This window comes from Plasmodium fragile (assembly GCF_000956335.1).
Source record: "Plasmodium fragile strain nilgiri unplaced genomic scaffold supercont1.6, whole genome shotgun sequence".
NCBI lineage: Eukaryota > Apicomplexa > Aconoidasida > Haemosporida > Plasmodiidae > Plasmodium > Plasmodium fragile.
In genome coordinates, this window is record NW_012192586.1 from 483,690 (window position 1) to 500,279 (window position 16,590).

The 16,590-nt window shown below is 43.9% G+C and overlaps 4 protein-coding genes across 4 annotated transcripts; 3 read left to right on the forward strand and 1 right to left on the reverse strand.

The window, feature by feature from the left end:
- Window positions 1-56: 56 nt before the first annotated feature.
- AK88_00814 (uncharacterized protein) lies at window positions 57-6,311 on the forward strand (the record flags this gene model as incomplete). Its single annotated transcript, XM_012478458.1, has 16 exons — window positions 57-75; window positions 158-250; window positions 386-880; window positions 1,044-1,153; window positions 1,270-1,341; window positions 1,478-1,523; window positions 1,625-1,689; window positions 1,815-1,905; window positions 2,051-2,128; window positions 2,254-2,391; window positions 2,553-2,664; window positions 2,781-2,946; window positions 3,102-4,223; window positions 4,385-5,381; window positions 5,497-5,912; window positions 6,165-6,311. The coding sequence occupies 16 exons, from the start codon at window positions 57-59 to the stop codon at window positions 6,309-6,311; spliced, it is 4,167 nt and encodes a 1,388-aa protein (XP_012333881.1).
- A 1,188-nt stretch (window positions 6,312-7,499) lies between these two features.
- Window positions 7,500-9,122, forward strand: AK88_00815 (uncharacterized protein; the record flags this gene model as incomplete). The annotated part of the gene is made up of 1 exon (XM_012478459.1): window positions 7,500-9,122. The coding sequence occupies one exon, from the start codon at window positions 7,500-7,502 to the stop codon at window positions 9,120-9,122; it is 1,623 nt and encodes a 540-aa protein (XP_012333882.1).
- A 2,165-nt stretch (window positions 9,123-11,287) lies between these two features.
- On the forward strand, window positions 11,288-12,438 carry AK88_00816 (uncharacterized protein; the record flags this gene model as incomplete). Its single annotated transcript, XM_012478460.1, has 2 exons — window positions 11,288-11,727; window positions 11,901-12,438. The coding sequence occupies 2 exons, from the start codon at window positions 11,288-11,290 to the stop codon at window positions 12,436-12,438; spliced, it is 978 nt and encodes a 325-aa protein (XP_012333883.1).
- Window positions 12,439-13,214: 776 nt separating this feature from the next.
- Window positions 13,215-16,398, reverse strand: AK88_00817 (uncharacterized protein; the record flags this gene model as incomplete). The annotated part of the gene is made up of 13 exons (XM_012478461.1): window positions 13,215-13,319; window positions 13,442-13,496; window positions 13,644-13,737; window positions 13,973-14,092; window positions 14,263-14,329; window positions 14,486-14,707; window positions 14,949-15,066; window positions 15,245-15,303; window positions 15,487-15,540; window positions 15,653-15,706; window positions 15,818-15,874; window positions 16,055-16,114; window positions 16,279-16,398. The coding sequence occupies 13 exons, from the start codon at window positions 16,396-16,398 to the stop codon at window positions 13,215-13,217; spliced, it is 1,185 nt and encodes a 394-aa protein (XP_012333884.1).
- Window positions 16,399-16,590: the final 192 nt, after the last annotated feature.

Below are 16,590 nucleotides of genomic sequence, written 5' to 3' on the forward strand. Positions count from 1 at the left end.
AAAAAAAAAAAAATTGAAGAAGATAACGACAACAACAAAATAATAGACGCTTAAATATGCCACATACACATACGCGTATTCCTTGTGTATGCTCTCCAATTTTTTATACACATTTTTTTTTTTTTTTTCCCCGCTCCCACATTTTCCCTCTTGTAAGATTTCTATGGAAACTGCTACGAGTCCAACCTCATTGGAAAGAATAATTATCGCCAGATTAACTTCCGCAGCAACAACATCGAGATATGCGAAGGTCCGAGCGGTGCGGGGGGTGCAGAACCACTATGTGGACTCCTTTCCCCACTATACTAAACAAATTAGCAACTCTGTATCCTTTGCACCTTTCTGTCTTCTCCACTCGTTGCGCGCACTAACTTACGTTTTGCAGAAACGGCCATCAACGACATCATCCAAAGTTGTGTAAAGGTGGACGTTCTCGCAAGAAGTAATAACTCTGAAGGGGAGCCGAAGGACAAGAAAGATAGTGGTAGCGGTGACGACAAGGGTGATGATAACAAAAGCCGAAACAACGGCGACAATAACGACAGTGACGATGGCCCCAGTAACAGCTTTGTGCTCGTCGGGTCGGACCGCATCAAGGCCTTTCCCTTTCTGCACGACCAGTTAATCATCACGAGAAAAATCGTCGTGTCGTACAAGTGCGGAGAGCGAGGGACGGAAGACCCCGCAAATCAGAATGAAACAGATCAAACGGGTGAGCCGGGGGGTCCTGGCGAAAACGGTGATAAGAACGACAAAAAAAAAAAAAAAAAAATTGCAGACAACGATGAAAAGAAAAAAAAGAAAAAGGAAAAAACAAAAAGTAACTCACGAAAAGACGAGAAACAATCGGACTACACTCTCCAAGAGGATATTGACATAAGTGCGTTTGGAACGATGTGTGTGCGTCTTCCCCGCACCCATTGGGCGTTGTGTCTAACTCACCAAATTGTTCACCCATATTTGGTCTACATTTGCCTGAACCGTTCATATATTTTTTGGAATTTTTATCGAAATTTTTTTTTTTTCCCATTTTTCCCTGGAAGGTTTTCACATCACGCTGAATATAAATTCCCTGGTGGGCTACTACTGCGGCAGGTCCTCGTACAACATAATGAACGTGAAGGTTAACTTGGAGAATCACTACTGCGAGATGGTTCAGCCCTTCTCGTCTACTTGTAAACCATCCCAGTGTTCATGTGTGCAAAAAAAAGGAGCATGATGATGTGTGTGTGTAATTTTTTTTTTTTCCCCCCTTCGCGGTGTTACAAGGTTGATGGGGTGTACAACATCCCCAAAGCGATCGATCACAAAATGGCAAAGAAGAATTCGCACACATTTCAAGTAAGCACAAAGGAAGTGAACTAGTGTAGACAGGGAAAGAGGTGCAGGAGCGGTGAGAGCATTCATTTGTACATGTCTCACCTTCTTCATTTATGTTCGTTTTTCTCATTTTTCTTTCCTTTTATTCCCATCTTAGTTGAAGTTTTTGGACTGTTCCCTGAACGATGGGGCTCTCGTAGAAGGTTAAATGGGGGATGGCTCCTCCTCCCAGGTGTCCCATTGAGGGATCCAACTTTGAATCATTCCGCGAAAATTCCCACCGATACTTTTCCTCCCCGTCCAGATGAGCAAGACAAATACAAAATTGTGTGGAAAACAAACGACCTGTACAAGTACAGAAATATACAGGTAGCGTAATCGATTAGTCTGGAACGAACAGTCCGGGAAGGCACGACAATGCGTCGTACGCTGGACCGAATGGCTCAAGCGCAGTTACAACAAGGACATTATTTTATTTTTTCCCGCATGCGTAGGAAATTGAATATATTTACAACTTTCTGTTTTACGAATCGTTTAACGTGAATGCATATGTGCTCTGCATCAACGAGGGGAAGAAGCAAAGGGGTAGCAACGGAGGATGGACAAAATGAAGAATCGCTAATGGATTGACCATGTTGTCCCTGTCTGTGCATATTTTTTATCTACGCGGAGTGAGAAAGCATGCTGATATATTTCACTGCATGCCGCGTTCCGTACGTCTTTCCTTCAGAAAACGCCACCCCCAGCGTGATGGACGCTCTATGCGGAAGATTCGAAGTCAACATTTCGGATGTGATACAAAACACAGGTGGAGAAAAAAAGGGGCTGTCTGCACACATAGGCATTTGTTTTGCACCTCCCAAAATAAGTGCAGCTGAACTGCATGTTGCCCTCCATCTTGATCGCCTCCATTTTCAACACCTCTATCCGTAGTTATCAACGCCAAGTACCAACTGCACTCCATGAATTCACCAAAGGGAGAAGCGAAAAGTGGCCAGCAAAATGAGGCCAACGAAGAGTCGTTCGTCTACGGAGGGGCTTACGTCCTACTGACCATTCAGTTTTACAAGCGTAAGGAGAGAACAGCTGGGAAAGGGCAAAAATGCCACAGCGTGGATCGGCGTGTCTACACGGTGTCAATGTGGTCTGCAGCTACCTCGGACCTTAAACCACAGATCATCCCCCTGTACATTTACGAAACCATGGCAAAAATGTAACAACCCTTCCTGCAGCCTTTTTCAAGAGAGAAAAAGTGGAATTCCCCCTGCGGATGTTTAACTTGAAGGGAGGTACCGTAACGAGCGATAAGAAGGACAGCGACAGTGTCGAGAATGTGTTTAACAGGTAGGGCGTGTTAGATGTTGGGTAGCGGTGGTAAGAGATCCTGCCGCAAATCCTAAGGACGCTGCTGCAAACACTACCGCATAACACCGCTGCGTAACATCGCGTCGCCACACCAGGTCCATCCTGGAGGGCATCCAGTACGTCAACCTCGAAATCGACAAGCTGAAAGAGGAAGATCAAATAAAGATTTACAGAAAGTCTAAGGAGTACGTGTCCTTCCTGGACAGCTTGAAGGAGACGCCAACGTACCTCAACCTGTACAACAACATCAGGGACGTCATGGTAAGTCATCACGGGAGCCACGTCTTTGTCTGCCTGTCGAGGTGTTTACATTTTACGTCTCTACTGGTGTACTTGCCCATGTGCCCGTTTGCGGCGAAGATGCCACCCATCTGGTGAGCATAAATCTCAAACCAACGTACCTCTCCATCCCTCAGATCAAACTGGCGTACGAAATTGTGCAGAAGAAGGTGTATAAAAATTTTAACCTCCATGATGACGTGACGTGTGAAGAGGAGGACGGTCAAGAAAAGAAGCAACAGACAAAGCCAACCGACGAAACAAACATGATGGAAAAATCGCTCTGCGAAAAAAAAGCCATATCAGAGGAAAACGAAAACTGCATCCTGGCGCATCTCTTCAACCTCGTGCAAGAATCCTCCAACGTGATCATCAACGGCTACTTCGAGAAGGAAAACCACCTGAACATAAATACACTACACGAAATAAAAACAAACAACAACATCACAAATGTACATAATTACCTATTACATGTGGTACAGGAAAGCGAATTTTTATTGAAGCATAGAAAGACTGTTTATTTCTGTGAAGCTTTGTTGGTTTTTATCTTTAAGAAAATAACTCTTTGCGGAGACAGTACCAAGGAGAAACACTTGTCTGAGTTGCAAACACAAGATTGTAATCATGTGATTAATATGCTGTTACACTATTCCGAATATGACGAGGAGAACGATGATCCACACAGAGAAAATTATATGTACGAAAAAAAAAAAAATAAAAATAAAAAAAATCAGGAAGACATGTTAACATGGGTGATACGCGCCATGCAGGAAAAAAACGCAAATTCGTATTTGTTCCATTATATGGACCACTTTGGTGAAGTGATGCTAAACGGAAGGGGAGAAAATGGAACGGCCGAGGTACCACCTGTGGATGGAACATTTGTAGAAGACGCTGAGCAGGAAAATATAATATCCATTATAAACTTACCACAAAATGAAGAAATTAAAAAAATATTTGTTGATGTCCTGTACACATATGCCAAAACCTTGCTCATAATAATTAGCCACCCTGGTGGCCAAGCCCACAAGAAACAACAGCGTGTGTGCTACGAGCAGTACTGCATGGACAGGAGAGAAGGGGCAAAGGACAACCTTTCAGGGGAGCAGGAGGACAACGGGGTCGATGTCCCAAAGGATGAGGTCTACGAAAACTTCGAGTGCCACAACAATTTCAACTCATACGACAAGTACCTGAATGGAGAAAATGCAGACGCATGCATTTCGTGCCTCTCAGCCTACGTGGAATTCACCAATTTTGTAAGAACAAAAAAAGGGGAGCACAGAGACATTTACTCTCCAAATCGTGCCATGCACAATTGGGTTGGTGCATTCACAACTGGGGGTGTAACCCATTCTGGGGAGACGTTGCCCCGCGCACACACCCCACGAAAACCTGCCACTTGTTCCCCCCTGTGCAGGAAAACACTGAAAGCATTTTCACCTTAGCCCTGGTGTACCTAAACGCACACAAGTATACCGAGGCCGAGAAGTTAGTTAGTTATTTGATAGAAGTCCTGAAGAGGAAAAAATACCAAGGGAGAACAAACGGAGGACCACCTGCTGCTTTCTCTACTGCTGCGCTGTCTGCTCCTGCTGCCTCCCCCCCTGGGGAACCACCAGAGGAAGAACCCCCAATGGACATGAAAATGTTGCACCTGTACAGCTCATTTAGCCAAACCCACGTAGACATAACTGTGGAAATTTGCGTGTACATAAAAGCCTTGTGCTTCTTCTTCCAACGGAACTACGTGCACTACTACATTAACATGAGCATCCTGATGAGCGCCAACGAAAATGAGCTGCGGCTGCAGGTTGAGAGGAGTGCGTCTGCGTTGGGGGGTTATACGGGGGAAAACGACCCCAGCGCGCAAAAGGTAAAATGCCAAGAGAGTGACAAGAGAGATAAGACGGGAGCCCCCGGCAATAGCGGCAGTGTCGACAATGTCGAGGGTATCTCAGATGATGCGAATGATGAGGCGGGACGAGACCAAGATCAACATAAGAAAAAAAAAAAAAACAAAAAAAGTACGAAAGGAGGAGAAGACGAACTCCAAGGAAGCCCGGAAGATAACGCAAATGACTTGAATGACCAACCTAACACAGACAAGGAGGAGCCAGAACAGAAAACGCACCAGGAAGGTGCAAAAAGGAAAGGGAGAAGGAGTAGTCTAAAGGAGGAACAACCAACCCTAGGGGGACATGAAACCATGGTGAATTGTCCAGAGACGAACTTGTACAAGCACATCCCAGCAAAGGACATGTTCATGTTATTGTTTCTGATTCACTGCACAAAATTGAATGTACTAAATGTCGTAATGTTTATTCACGAGAATCGGCACAAGTTTCTAACGCAGTCATCCTTGGACACTCCTCTGTATAAACAGCTCATCATCCGCGCGTTCTTTGCAGTGGGAGGTGGGTTCCAAAGGAGCGCTTCGCGAAGAGAGGCATCCGTGTGTCGCACACGGGGTTACTTCTTGCCATCGCCCTCATCTGCAACACGAATCTGCACATTCTTTCTCACCCTCAGAATTCGCCAAATGCATGGAACTGATAGACGAGACGAGCGAGCACCTGCGTAACCTGGACGTCCTGTACATTTATGCGCAAAGCTCATATAAGCTTGGCGACTACCCCAAGTGTGTGAGCCTACTGAAGCGATATTTGCCCCTGTGTAAATTGAGCAATATCCGCGTAAAGATGCACCTGCAGTTGAGTAAAATTTACCTTTCGCTGGGCCAATTTGATGACAGTAAAACTGAGATTAAGAATTCACAACAAGTTTGTAAAACGAGCTATTCGTATCTGTACTTGGCTTGTTACTACTTAAAAAGAAGAAAATATTTGCAGGCGTACAGGCTCTTATACAAGTCCAACGAAATGAACCTCTTCAACCATAAATTGTGGGCTTATCTATGCATGGCATTTGTACACCTAGGCATGCGGGTATGTGTGCATCGTTATGTGATCACGTATGCCTCTAATTGGCAGAGCCACACAGTCGTGTGCTTTTTCCTCTGTTGTACCAAATAGATGGGGGGAAGTTGGAAAAAAAAAAAACAAACAAAAAAGTCAGAAAATTCCCAATTTTTGTATGAACAAAACAGCCAAATGGGGAAAAAAAAAAAAAAAAAAAAAAAAAAAAATGCAAGCAGAGACAATTTATCCTTACCTATCCTGACGCACCCCAATCTACAGGACCAAGCTGATAAATGTTTAGGCAACTTTATAAAAATGAAAAAGTACGACAGGGCGATTATTTCCGAAATGGTGGACGCATACAAAGAGGTTGGATACGAGGACGGAGGGCAAGTGTTGTCAACTCTCCATGCAGGGGGAAGTTGATGTGTGCCGGGTCCGGAAGGGGTACTACTCCCCGAGCGACACTGTCCAAGTTTCGCAGGGGAGTAGGCAAACGGGGGGCAAGAAGCACTGCTTGGGAGAGGGGACATTCGAACAATTCCGAGTCAATGTGCGAGCCCTTTTTTTTTGAGCTGCGCCTTCCTGGATACCTGGACATTTCCACTGCGAGCAAGCAAGGAAAACAAAAGGACTCGACATGTGATGGGGTGAAGTTCTGAAGAGGGGGTATTATGTAGCCTGCCCGCGCTGTGCCCCGTCCATACGGAGCAGGGGAGGAAGCCCAGTCGAAATAATCCAATTCATGTCAAACAAACGACGCACATGCTAAAAAAAAAAAAAAAAGGAAAAGTGAACAGTGCAGCCGAACAAAGAAATCGCTGCAAAAATGATGTATAATTGTGTGTATATATAAGTTTTTTTTTTTTTTTTGTTTGTCCCTATTTCTATCACCCCCTGTTCATCTCACAAAACGGTAAACACACAAGGGAACTTTTTTGTTTTTAAAAAGATATATGCAGGAAACAAAAAAAAAAAAAAAAGTTAAATTTTCCGCATTGGAATTACAAACGGGTTAAACAGTTTTGGCAAAAAGAGGGACAATCCATTTTTCTCCCGATTGTTTATTTTTTTGTTCTTGCCAAAGTGTGTGTGTGCGGGAAGTACAAGCACAGTCGGTTCTAGCATCTTGTTCGGTCGCTAATAAGTGGTGGCACTGCACACTAGCAGCAGTGTCCCACGTGAGAACACCTGTGTCAAAATAATCGATGCTTTTATGTATATTGGTTTGAAGCATTTTCGCATTACTCTTATAGAGAGATAGAGAGAGGCACGTAAAGGGTGAGACGTCCGTCGGGAGGTGGTGCCTACTTGATCACGTGACAAGGGGTTAGGTGCACAGGACCACGGGTGTGTCAATGGAAGTGTTAGCCCCTCGTCGCCTACGCGAAGTCACACCACGCGTTGCACACTTGCTTTCGGACAGCTTCGCAAAATGGTCCGGGGGGCAGATCAGGCGCGAAAACGATCTCGAGTGAGAAAGGGAAGTCTAATCGAGCCCACCGCAAGCAAGCTGCAAAAATAAGAGGAAAAACAAAATAACGCGAGAGCCGCAAAACAAGCCAATCTACACGAACGAGTGAACGGGCAAACCATGCGTGGTCGCCCCAAAACATGATTAAAAACGCACATGGAAAACAAAATGGGAAGAACGCAGCTGGGTACCTTGTCCTCGTGTTAACGTACTTGCTTATATCAGCGCTGTTGTCATTGTACTGCCTGGTCAAAAGGGTAAGGACGGAGCTGCAAAAGTGTCGACCGCAAAACTGGCAGCTGTCCCGAGTTAAAACACTTATGAGCAACACGATCAACAGAATACTCACCTTATGCACATGGTCCGATCTGAAGAAGCACTGCACCGGTGAAGACATTCTCCAAAGATTTGCCAACCTGTGTAAGCGACGAAGATGGACCCCATCCGATCCAAAAGACGGAAATATCAAAACGCCAAAGCATGTATATATTGTTTTAAAAACGAGCGATGTTATTATACTGAGGGGGGAGAACAAACTAGCGCCCTATCTCGTAAACATTGCTGTGTACCTGTATGAACACAAAGTGGCATATGTGAGTATCTACGTGTCTGAGTGCCTTTTGGACACTGTCTTTTTCAATGACTTGGCTCGTGCATTTCACAGTGGGGGGTTCTGCATGAGTGCCTCCCCAGGGGGGGTGCGCGCTGTTGCCGATATGGGCAATGACATGGCTGACGCGCTCAACGGCGCTAACCAAGTCACCGTTGCGAAGCGCGGCCCCTCGCAAACGTCCCGCACGCTCTACCTGAGGTTCGTGAACAAATCGAACGCACACAACAAGCTCATCGAGGCAGCGGAAGGGAGCAACATCACCTCAGAAGGGGAGGTAGTAACGGATGCACTGCGCAAACCCGTGTGCAATAAAAGTATGGAAGGCTTAATAAAGAAAATTATCGACTTTGACAAAAAAATGTTATTCGAAAAAAAGGGGAAAACATTCCAGAGGGTATGCTACATTGTGTTTCTTCTCTTCACCGAAGTGAAACACATAAGTGTGACCAAGTTAAAACGAGTCCTGCGTTCCTTATGCAGGAAGGTGGAGTGGACCGTGACGCAAATTATAAAACGTATCACTTGTTTTGTTACACAGTTGGGGGTGTTATACAGTCCAGTGGGTACAAGCGAAAGCAACTTTTGGGCAAACATTCCGACACAGAAAATGAGAACAGAATTTGCAAATATTAATTGTACCATGGAAAAGGTGGACAGGGCTGATTTGCCTGGAAGCGAAAAGGAACCTGAAGGAGATTCAAAAAGCACACTTGCACTTTTGAATGAGTTTCTTAAAAACTCTCTTGTGAAGGACCAGCAATCAATAGACAGCATAAAGAAGTTAATAGGGAAGAGCATCCCTCTGTATGTTCAACCCATATGCAAGGACATTTTCGAAGCTTCTTTTAACGACCCCCAAGTGGACGTAGTTCTGTCCTTACGAATAGGCCTGAGTGATTATGTTTCTTATACGCTTACATGCTATCAGAATGGAAAGTCTATACAACAAGAAAATTTCGTGCATTTTTTAAAGGACTATTTTAGTTCCCTTTTTTTTTTGTATAATATTATTCACCCTTTTAACAAGGACGGGATTCAGCCTTGGGTTTTGTCTAACGCGGAGGTTTATGAGTTTTTTGATTACAGCGTGGCGTCTGTCAGGCAGGCGCTGGCTTACTACGGCAGTTCCCTCCAAAGGCATGGCTACTGACGCCCGGCACAGTGAAGGGAGCGTACACATGTGTGTGTAGGCATATATGTATATGTGTGTGTGTGTTTTGTTTTGTTTTTTGCATCCACGCAGAGTTTGCGAACGTGCGCCCCTGGCGACAACAACATTGTCTTCGCTTAGTAACAATGTATCGAGCTGCACCAGCAGACCAAAGGGAATAGTGCGTAGCGTTCAACTTTAGGGAGTGCCCCACGTATCATGCCGTCAACTGTTCCGCGTGGCGGAGTTGTTCGGCGTGAGTGGCACCCAAGGTAGAATGTATCATTTGTCATTTGCCATTTGGCATGGGTGGGGCGGCAGACGCAACAAGTGCTCGCTTTCGTCACGGAGCGTACTGGCAGCCAGAGCGGCATGATTGAATCACGACCTGGCAAATAATTCTAAATAGCGCTTCTTCTGTTTAGCAGCCTACGCGGCGATGTTTTCTGCCGCATGCGTTGCCGCTTCCTTAGGTGACCTTTTGTTCACCCATCGTGGGCCTTCGCTCACGCGCGACGGCTATGCGCTTCTCAAAACGCCTCAACAAGATATACACACATGGGCGCAGATAGGAGGAAGGGCCGACTTGCCCAACGGGGGTGCGCACACGGGCATCCCGCGGAACAAGCGCATCTCATATAAATTTTGTTCTTCCTCTCAAGTGTTCATTTCAGTGTAAAACAACCGCGCGGAAGGAAAATCACCCAGTCGAGTTGTGTGTGCATAGTATAACGTACGTGATGCCTCCAATATGGGTGCGCGTATTTCGTCTTTACACTGTTGCCCCCACGTTCGCTTCGTTCTGCCCCTTTCGCGGTATACAGATGGACGCAGCATAAGGGCGCCACCACATGTGCATTCGTAGCGCTTCCATTACGGCGCTTTATTTTTCCTCCTGCATAGCCCATTTCGCTCGTACCATACGACAGTGTGCGTACCTGCGCATACAGTTATTTTATTCCCATCATGCGCACTGTTCCTTTTGCGGATGGCCAAACGAGAAGTAATCACATCAAATGAGAAAAAAAAAAAAAAAATAAATCGAAACTTATTGTTACCCCAAATGTAAAAGCACAATTTATACCCGCGCATAGAGTGGCCATTTTAATACACCATTTTGGCACGTAAAGTTTTGCCAAAAAAAAAAAAAAAAAAAAAAAACGTGTAGCCATTTTGCTAACAATTTTTTTACGCCTGTGGCAAAATATTAACAACGAGAAATAAAACCAAATTGTTTCATTCCTTTTTACAGCATTTAAAAAAAAAAAAAAAAAAAAAAAAAAAAAAAAAAAAGACCTCCAGTTGGAAATATACGTTTCGTGTTTTCTCCTGGCGCATCCGCACTTTGCCTACGCGAATTAGTACGCTCGTTCATTCGTTGAAGTTGTCAAATTGGCGCCATTTGCAATTGCAGTGTTCCATTGGGTAGGTGTATTATTTCTGCATGTGCAGCGCTGCACCCCCCCCTAACTGTGCGTTCACTATCAGTTGAAACGCGATGATGCTAACCTAAACGAATGAAAGAGGGAACACATCCAATGAAAATTTTCTTAATGTCGTGAAACAGTTAATAATTTAAGTATTTTTTCCCCCCCCTGCCGGTTGTCCGTCCATGTGCGCGAGTGGATATTTCTGCACGAATGTGTGCCGAAGTCTACTCCATTTAATGCATGTGCACATACCTGTATAGGCTGCGGCGTGTGCGTCAACAAAAACAGGATTCTGTTGCATTACGTGAGGTCTTCCTTTGCGCTGGCCAATTCTGAAGCCGCACACAATTCGTTGGGATGAGGCGCCAGGAAGTCACATCCACAACGAAAGCCCTCCTGCTGTGATAAACTGCTCATATACAGGAGTAGTCCCGTTTGTTCTGCCTGTCTGTTATATGCGTGTGGTTCGTGTGTTCATATGTGCGTTTGTTCATCTATCTGTTTAGCGCCTGTGTGTCCACTTGTCTGCCCCGCATTCATTCCTGTCCCACTTCGCTACCCACGTGTACGTCTCCAAATATGTAGAGCACCCCTCCTTACACACGCGTGAAGGAGTCCATCAAGAGCCCAATTTTGACACGCCCCTTTTGACGTGCCCATATTTTTCCGTCGCCCCTCCACCACTTGACTGATCATCAGCAAGTTCTATTCAACCCACCCCCCCCACGAGACAAAATGTACGTAACAGTAGGTGAAAACGACATCCTCCTAACGGTGAACGATTATGTTAACAAGGAGACATCGACATATCAGATAAGTGACATAAACAATGAAATGAGAATAAGTGAAATAATTAACAAAATTAAAGCAAAAAAAAATTACACATATGACAATACCTCCTTAGTACTATACTTTGCAAGAGTAGAATGCAAATTGGACGAGAAGCTTTCCACTTACAATAAATCAAACAGAAAAACTGTAAAACTGGAGTTATATTTGGCCAATTTAATTACCATTCATGTGAGAACATTACAATCCTGTGGGTCCGGAACTAGCCGGTGTATTCCCTTTTGGTCCTTCTGCTTCAGACAAACAATTAAAATAAAAATAATCGACACATGTGAAGTGCGCGTGTTGAAGCAGAGAATATATAACCTTACCGATGAGTCCTCTTCGTAAGAAAAAAAAAAAAAAAAAAGAGAACCAAGCAGGCAGCGGGGACCCATTTCTCCCACCCAACATGTCCATTTGTTTGACGTACATTTTTACGTGTTTATGTCTGCACATGCATCCACGCGTTGCTTCATTTTATCCTGTTCCCCCCACGACACGCACACAAATGTTGCAGCATCCCGGTGGATAATATCGTCCTGCTGTACAAGGGCGCGCCACTGAATAACTTCCTGACGCTGAAGGAATCCGAGCTGGTGGATAACTCCCGAGTCGACTACTTCGTGCCCATGTGCTACGTTTACAAAGAGAAAAAGGCGGGGCAGGAAGACTCAGACGACGACGACGATGATGCGAATGCCCATAGTAGCGCCATGGTGAAGAACGCGCCAGGGAAAAGCAATACTGGCGCGATGAGCGCGAGTGTTTCGAAGAGCGCAAGTGTAATCAAGAGCCAGAGCAGCGTGAAGGAACCCACTCCGAAGAAGGAACCTACTCCGAAGAAAGCACCTACTCCGACCAAGGAACCTACTGCAAAGAGAGTGCCTACTATGACCAAGGAACCTACTCCAAAGAAAGCACCTACTCCGACCAAGGAACCTACTCCAAAGAGGGGAAACGCACCAAGAAGGGAAAACACTGCCAAAAGTTTCAATTCAGAAAAAAGACAATATTACAAATCGGGCACGCAAAAAATGAACAGCAGAGGAACATAAACATAATTATATTTTTACTTGGCATTAAATGTACACTGTGTGGAAGGAGGGAGGCTTAAACATAAATGTTCCTTTGTTTTTCCTTTTCTTTTTCTCTTTTTTTTTTTTTTCTTTTTTTGGTGTGTTGGGAAAGCGCAGCGCTTTGGGTAAAGTTGCGTCGGCACAGCTAAGTTAAATTGTTGTATTGTTGTGCTCGTCCCCACGTAGACGGGTACGCGAGTGCACAAGAGCCTTCCTTTGTTTTACGTGGAAAAGGGCAAACATAAAAGCCTGTTGCCGTTTCGCTTGCTAATTGTTTTATGTCACCACTTTGTAACTCGTGTCTTGCGCCCCTATGATTGGCATGTTTAATCATTCCCATTAGCGTGTGTCGCCCCTTTTTCTTTCTCTTATCTCATAATTGCACTTCAACATTTCTCATGTGCATTTCATATGAACTTGGACCAATTAGCTAGCCAGCTAGCTTTTTTTTTTTTTTTTTTTTTTTTTTTTTTTTTTTTTGTTTATTCCCGGACTTTTCATTTGTTTTAGCCGTTTTTTTTAAAAGTAGACGTTTTTAAAATTTTCACATTAAGCATGTTAAAAATGGTGAAATGAGCAATTTTATAAAAATTGGACACGTTGCACAGTTCAAACAAACACAAATGGGGTATGAAACAAAGCGTTTTATTTTTTTGGAGGGAAATGGTCTATGATGGTAATGTAATTGTTACGTAAAGAGAGGCAAAAACGGGGGGGGGAAAAAATTATTAGTGCGCACAAGGGCAACGACCAAATTAGCCCCACTTGAAAACACCCTTGATTATGATTGTCCAGACAATGTCTATGATGACCTCTATGCATATAAGATATATCACAATCCACTCGAGTTTGTAACCATGCTGGAGGGAATGAGGAAAGGGGAAGGCAGATGATGATGATGGTGGGGCAAAGTAGCCATAGACATAAACACGCACAAAAACGATCATGTATCCGCGCATGTTTGTTTTTTTTAAGTCCCAACCTGAATGGTTAACTCGTTTTGCAGCATATCGTACAGATCTTTAATTATGTCTAATCTGCGGAGAGGAATGTGTATGAAGGAATGAAAGTGTGAAATTTTGTTATGACGTGAGGACTACACACCATGTGGTCATCGACACGGGTTGGGTGTTCCCTCTACAGTGCCACGTCGATTTTCCAATTGGGAAAAAAGACCCCATTACCTATGATTCAAAATTTCAACCCTTTTGGAGATATCCAGATATTTTCTAAAGTGCTCGTACGTTTCGCTAAAGTCGTCGTGGTCCCAAAATATTTCTTAAGGAGGGCATAAAAAAAAAAAAAAAAAAAAAGTGCGCATTGTGTTTATTTCGATTTATGGGTATTTCTCAAGCAGCAAAAAAAAACGTGTGCATGTAGATAAACATTTGTTGGGCATCACTTGGTTCGTTCAAATGATCTGTCCAACTTGCTTTTTTTTGAGGGGGGTTTTCGCTTGTCTGTGCAGCCCCTGTCCCTGTGGGTGCACGCCATGCGCAGACACGGTCCTTACCTGGGGTGTCCAACATATCTGTGTTCATATTAATATAAAATCTGTTAACAAACAGTTCTCCAATTTTCTTGCTTATATCATTCTTCTTTAGTTGAATTTTTCCGGTCCTCGCCAGGCATTCTATAAAAAGTTCCCAGATGGAAAAAAAATTTGCGGCGTTGTGTGCATTATTCACATGGAAAGGTGAGCACACATGTATGTATCCTTTTGGAGGGACCCACGAATATGATGTGACAAGCGGTGGGACATATACACCGCGTTGGCATTTTTCCTTCCCAACTGGCAATTACCTGGGATGCTCTTTGTCTTATCGATGGTATCATCTACCACCTTTTCGAAGTAGGACAGTTTTACACTCTGCAAGGGGGGGGGGGGGAAGTTAGCGGTACGCGGCACGCCATTAGGACAGGGGTTGAAGCCAATGGTTGCGAAGCTCTACAACCCTAGAACTGTGTGCGCGCCATGAAAGCAAACTTCCGTAGGCGCAACACCCTGAAGGCACGCAACTTTAACCTGTGAGAAGGCATACGAATAACTTAACTTCTCAAATATATCGTTCGTGTAAATATATATAATATCATTCTTTATTTTGAAGGAACATCTTTCTACGTTTTTGGCACTTTGGTTGTCGTTCGAATCATCTGCTTTGTTCATGATGTAGAACATGCTGTCCAGCTCGTTGTCGTTTTCTGTGTACGCTTCACTTAGGTAGTCCTTCAGGTTGATAAATAGGATCTGAACGGGGGAAGGTAGAAAAATGGGTGAGCAATATCCCCTTGAGACGAATATGTGTTGTGAAAAAACATACCACCCAACAGACGCGTGTTATTCAAGGACGGGCATCCTACCCATTTTGTCATTTTAATAATTGCACATTATTTCTTTTTTTCTTCTTTTTTTTTGTTCGATTTTTTTTGTGCATTTGCGTTTTTTCCCCCCTCTGCAGCTAGCCCATGCACCACTGCCACAACATTACCTCTTTCTCCTTTATGCTGAAATCCCACAGCACGATACACCCAAAGCGAAAAAGAAAAAAAGTCTTCTTTTGCGAAAAGGCGGAACAAAAGATAACTTCACTGTACACCTTCTTTATTCTGCAGTTGGGAAAGGTACAGGAATTTTTTTTTTGACCAATTCGATCTACGGAGAAGAAATCGTAAGGACACGCGTAGGTGCCTTCCACGGTGTGTCCAACACATCTTCGTCTACTCTCCGCTTTTGTCGCGAACAAATAGCCACGCAAAAGTGAGTGCAAAATTTGCCTGTCCTTACTTGATAAAGTCGTTGTTTATGTTGTGTGTTTTAAAGTCTTTAATGAATGCTGAAAAACGCTGCGCAGGGAACACAGAAAAAGGAAACAAGGAAAAGGGAGAATAGATCGGTTGTGTTAAAAGCACTTATAATGTTTTTGCGCGACGAGTGATAAGTTTTTTTTTTTTCTCTCGGTGTGTCTCTACCAACCACTTTAACGACCACACGGATGTCACATAAAGTAGCTCTCAATTTTATCTTACGAAATCAGTTCCTATACAGCAGGCTATGATGATTCCCGTGGGCTCGATATTTGTCTGAACAGAAAGGAAAGCCACGTGTAAAGAGGTGTGTTGTGCAGTTGGGAGACCTAAAACTATGCTACTCATTTTGGTTAAGTGTACATTTGCACAGAAAAACATGCCCTACCTTTGTTTTTAAGATGTCCAGTTCGTTTTTCCTTTCACTTGGTAGGTCAATCTCCTGTCATGCAAGAAGGGAATTAGTGTGTGATTGTCTCATTTTTGCCACAGAGGTAATTGGGCGCTTATTTAACATATACATATATGTATATATATTCTCTTTTTGACTAACTTCTTCAGGTGTGTTTCCTAACGCCCCCAACGGGGGCTTCCGTTTATCTAGGATGTTCTGCGAAGGATATGGAAGAAGCCATGAATGCGTAACATTGGTCAAATGAGGTGCCCAAAGGGGGGAGGGATCCTTTCACGTGGGTGCATCACACATGCGCGTGTGTGTATTTATATATGGAGTCCCTTTTCGTGAGCTGACCCACGCTTTACCAATGATTCCCCCTCCTGTTGCTATTACCACATTGTGCTTGAACCGTCTATTTTCCTTCCTGAAATATTTGGATGACAGTGTATTTTCCTGAGGCGAAAACGGGGGAGAGGCATTTTCCAGACAAAAAAAAAACATGAAGTGTCGCATTAGTACTGACAGGAAAACTGTATTAAGAAGATAAATGTGTAGCAGGTGCTTTCCCAAGTAGTATCCCTCTTTGGGCACTAATTCTCGGGCATAAATGAGGTTACATTTTCCGATGAGGACTTCCTTTGCCTGTTGTACATATCTTGTTGGTGTAACATTTCTTCTTCTCGCCCCCCTCCTCTTTCTTCTCCCTTCCTGGGCTGATCCTTAAAAAGAACATACATGTTCGCACCTTGATCTTGTAATACGTCGATGTCGCACATGGCAAGCGCCTTGTCGATGAAGTAAAATAAATGGTGTTCTACCCTGAGCGATGTCGTAAATTTGTGTATGGCCCTATAAGCAACGTGTAGGTGGACCTCTACATATAAGGGAAATAACTATGTTGTGATAAAAAAAAAAAAAAAAAAAAAAAA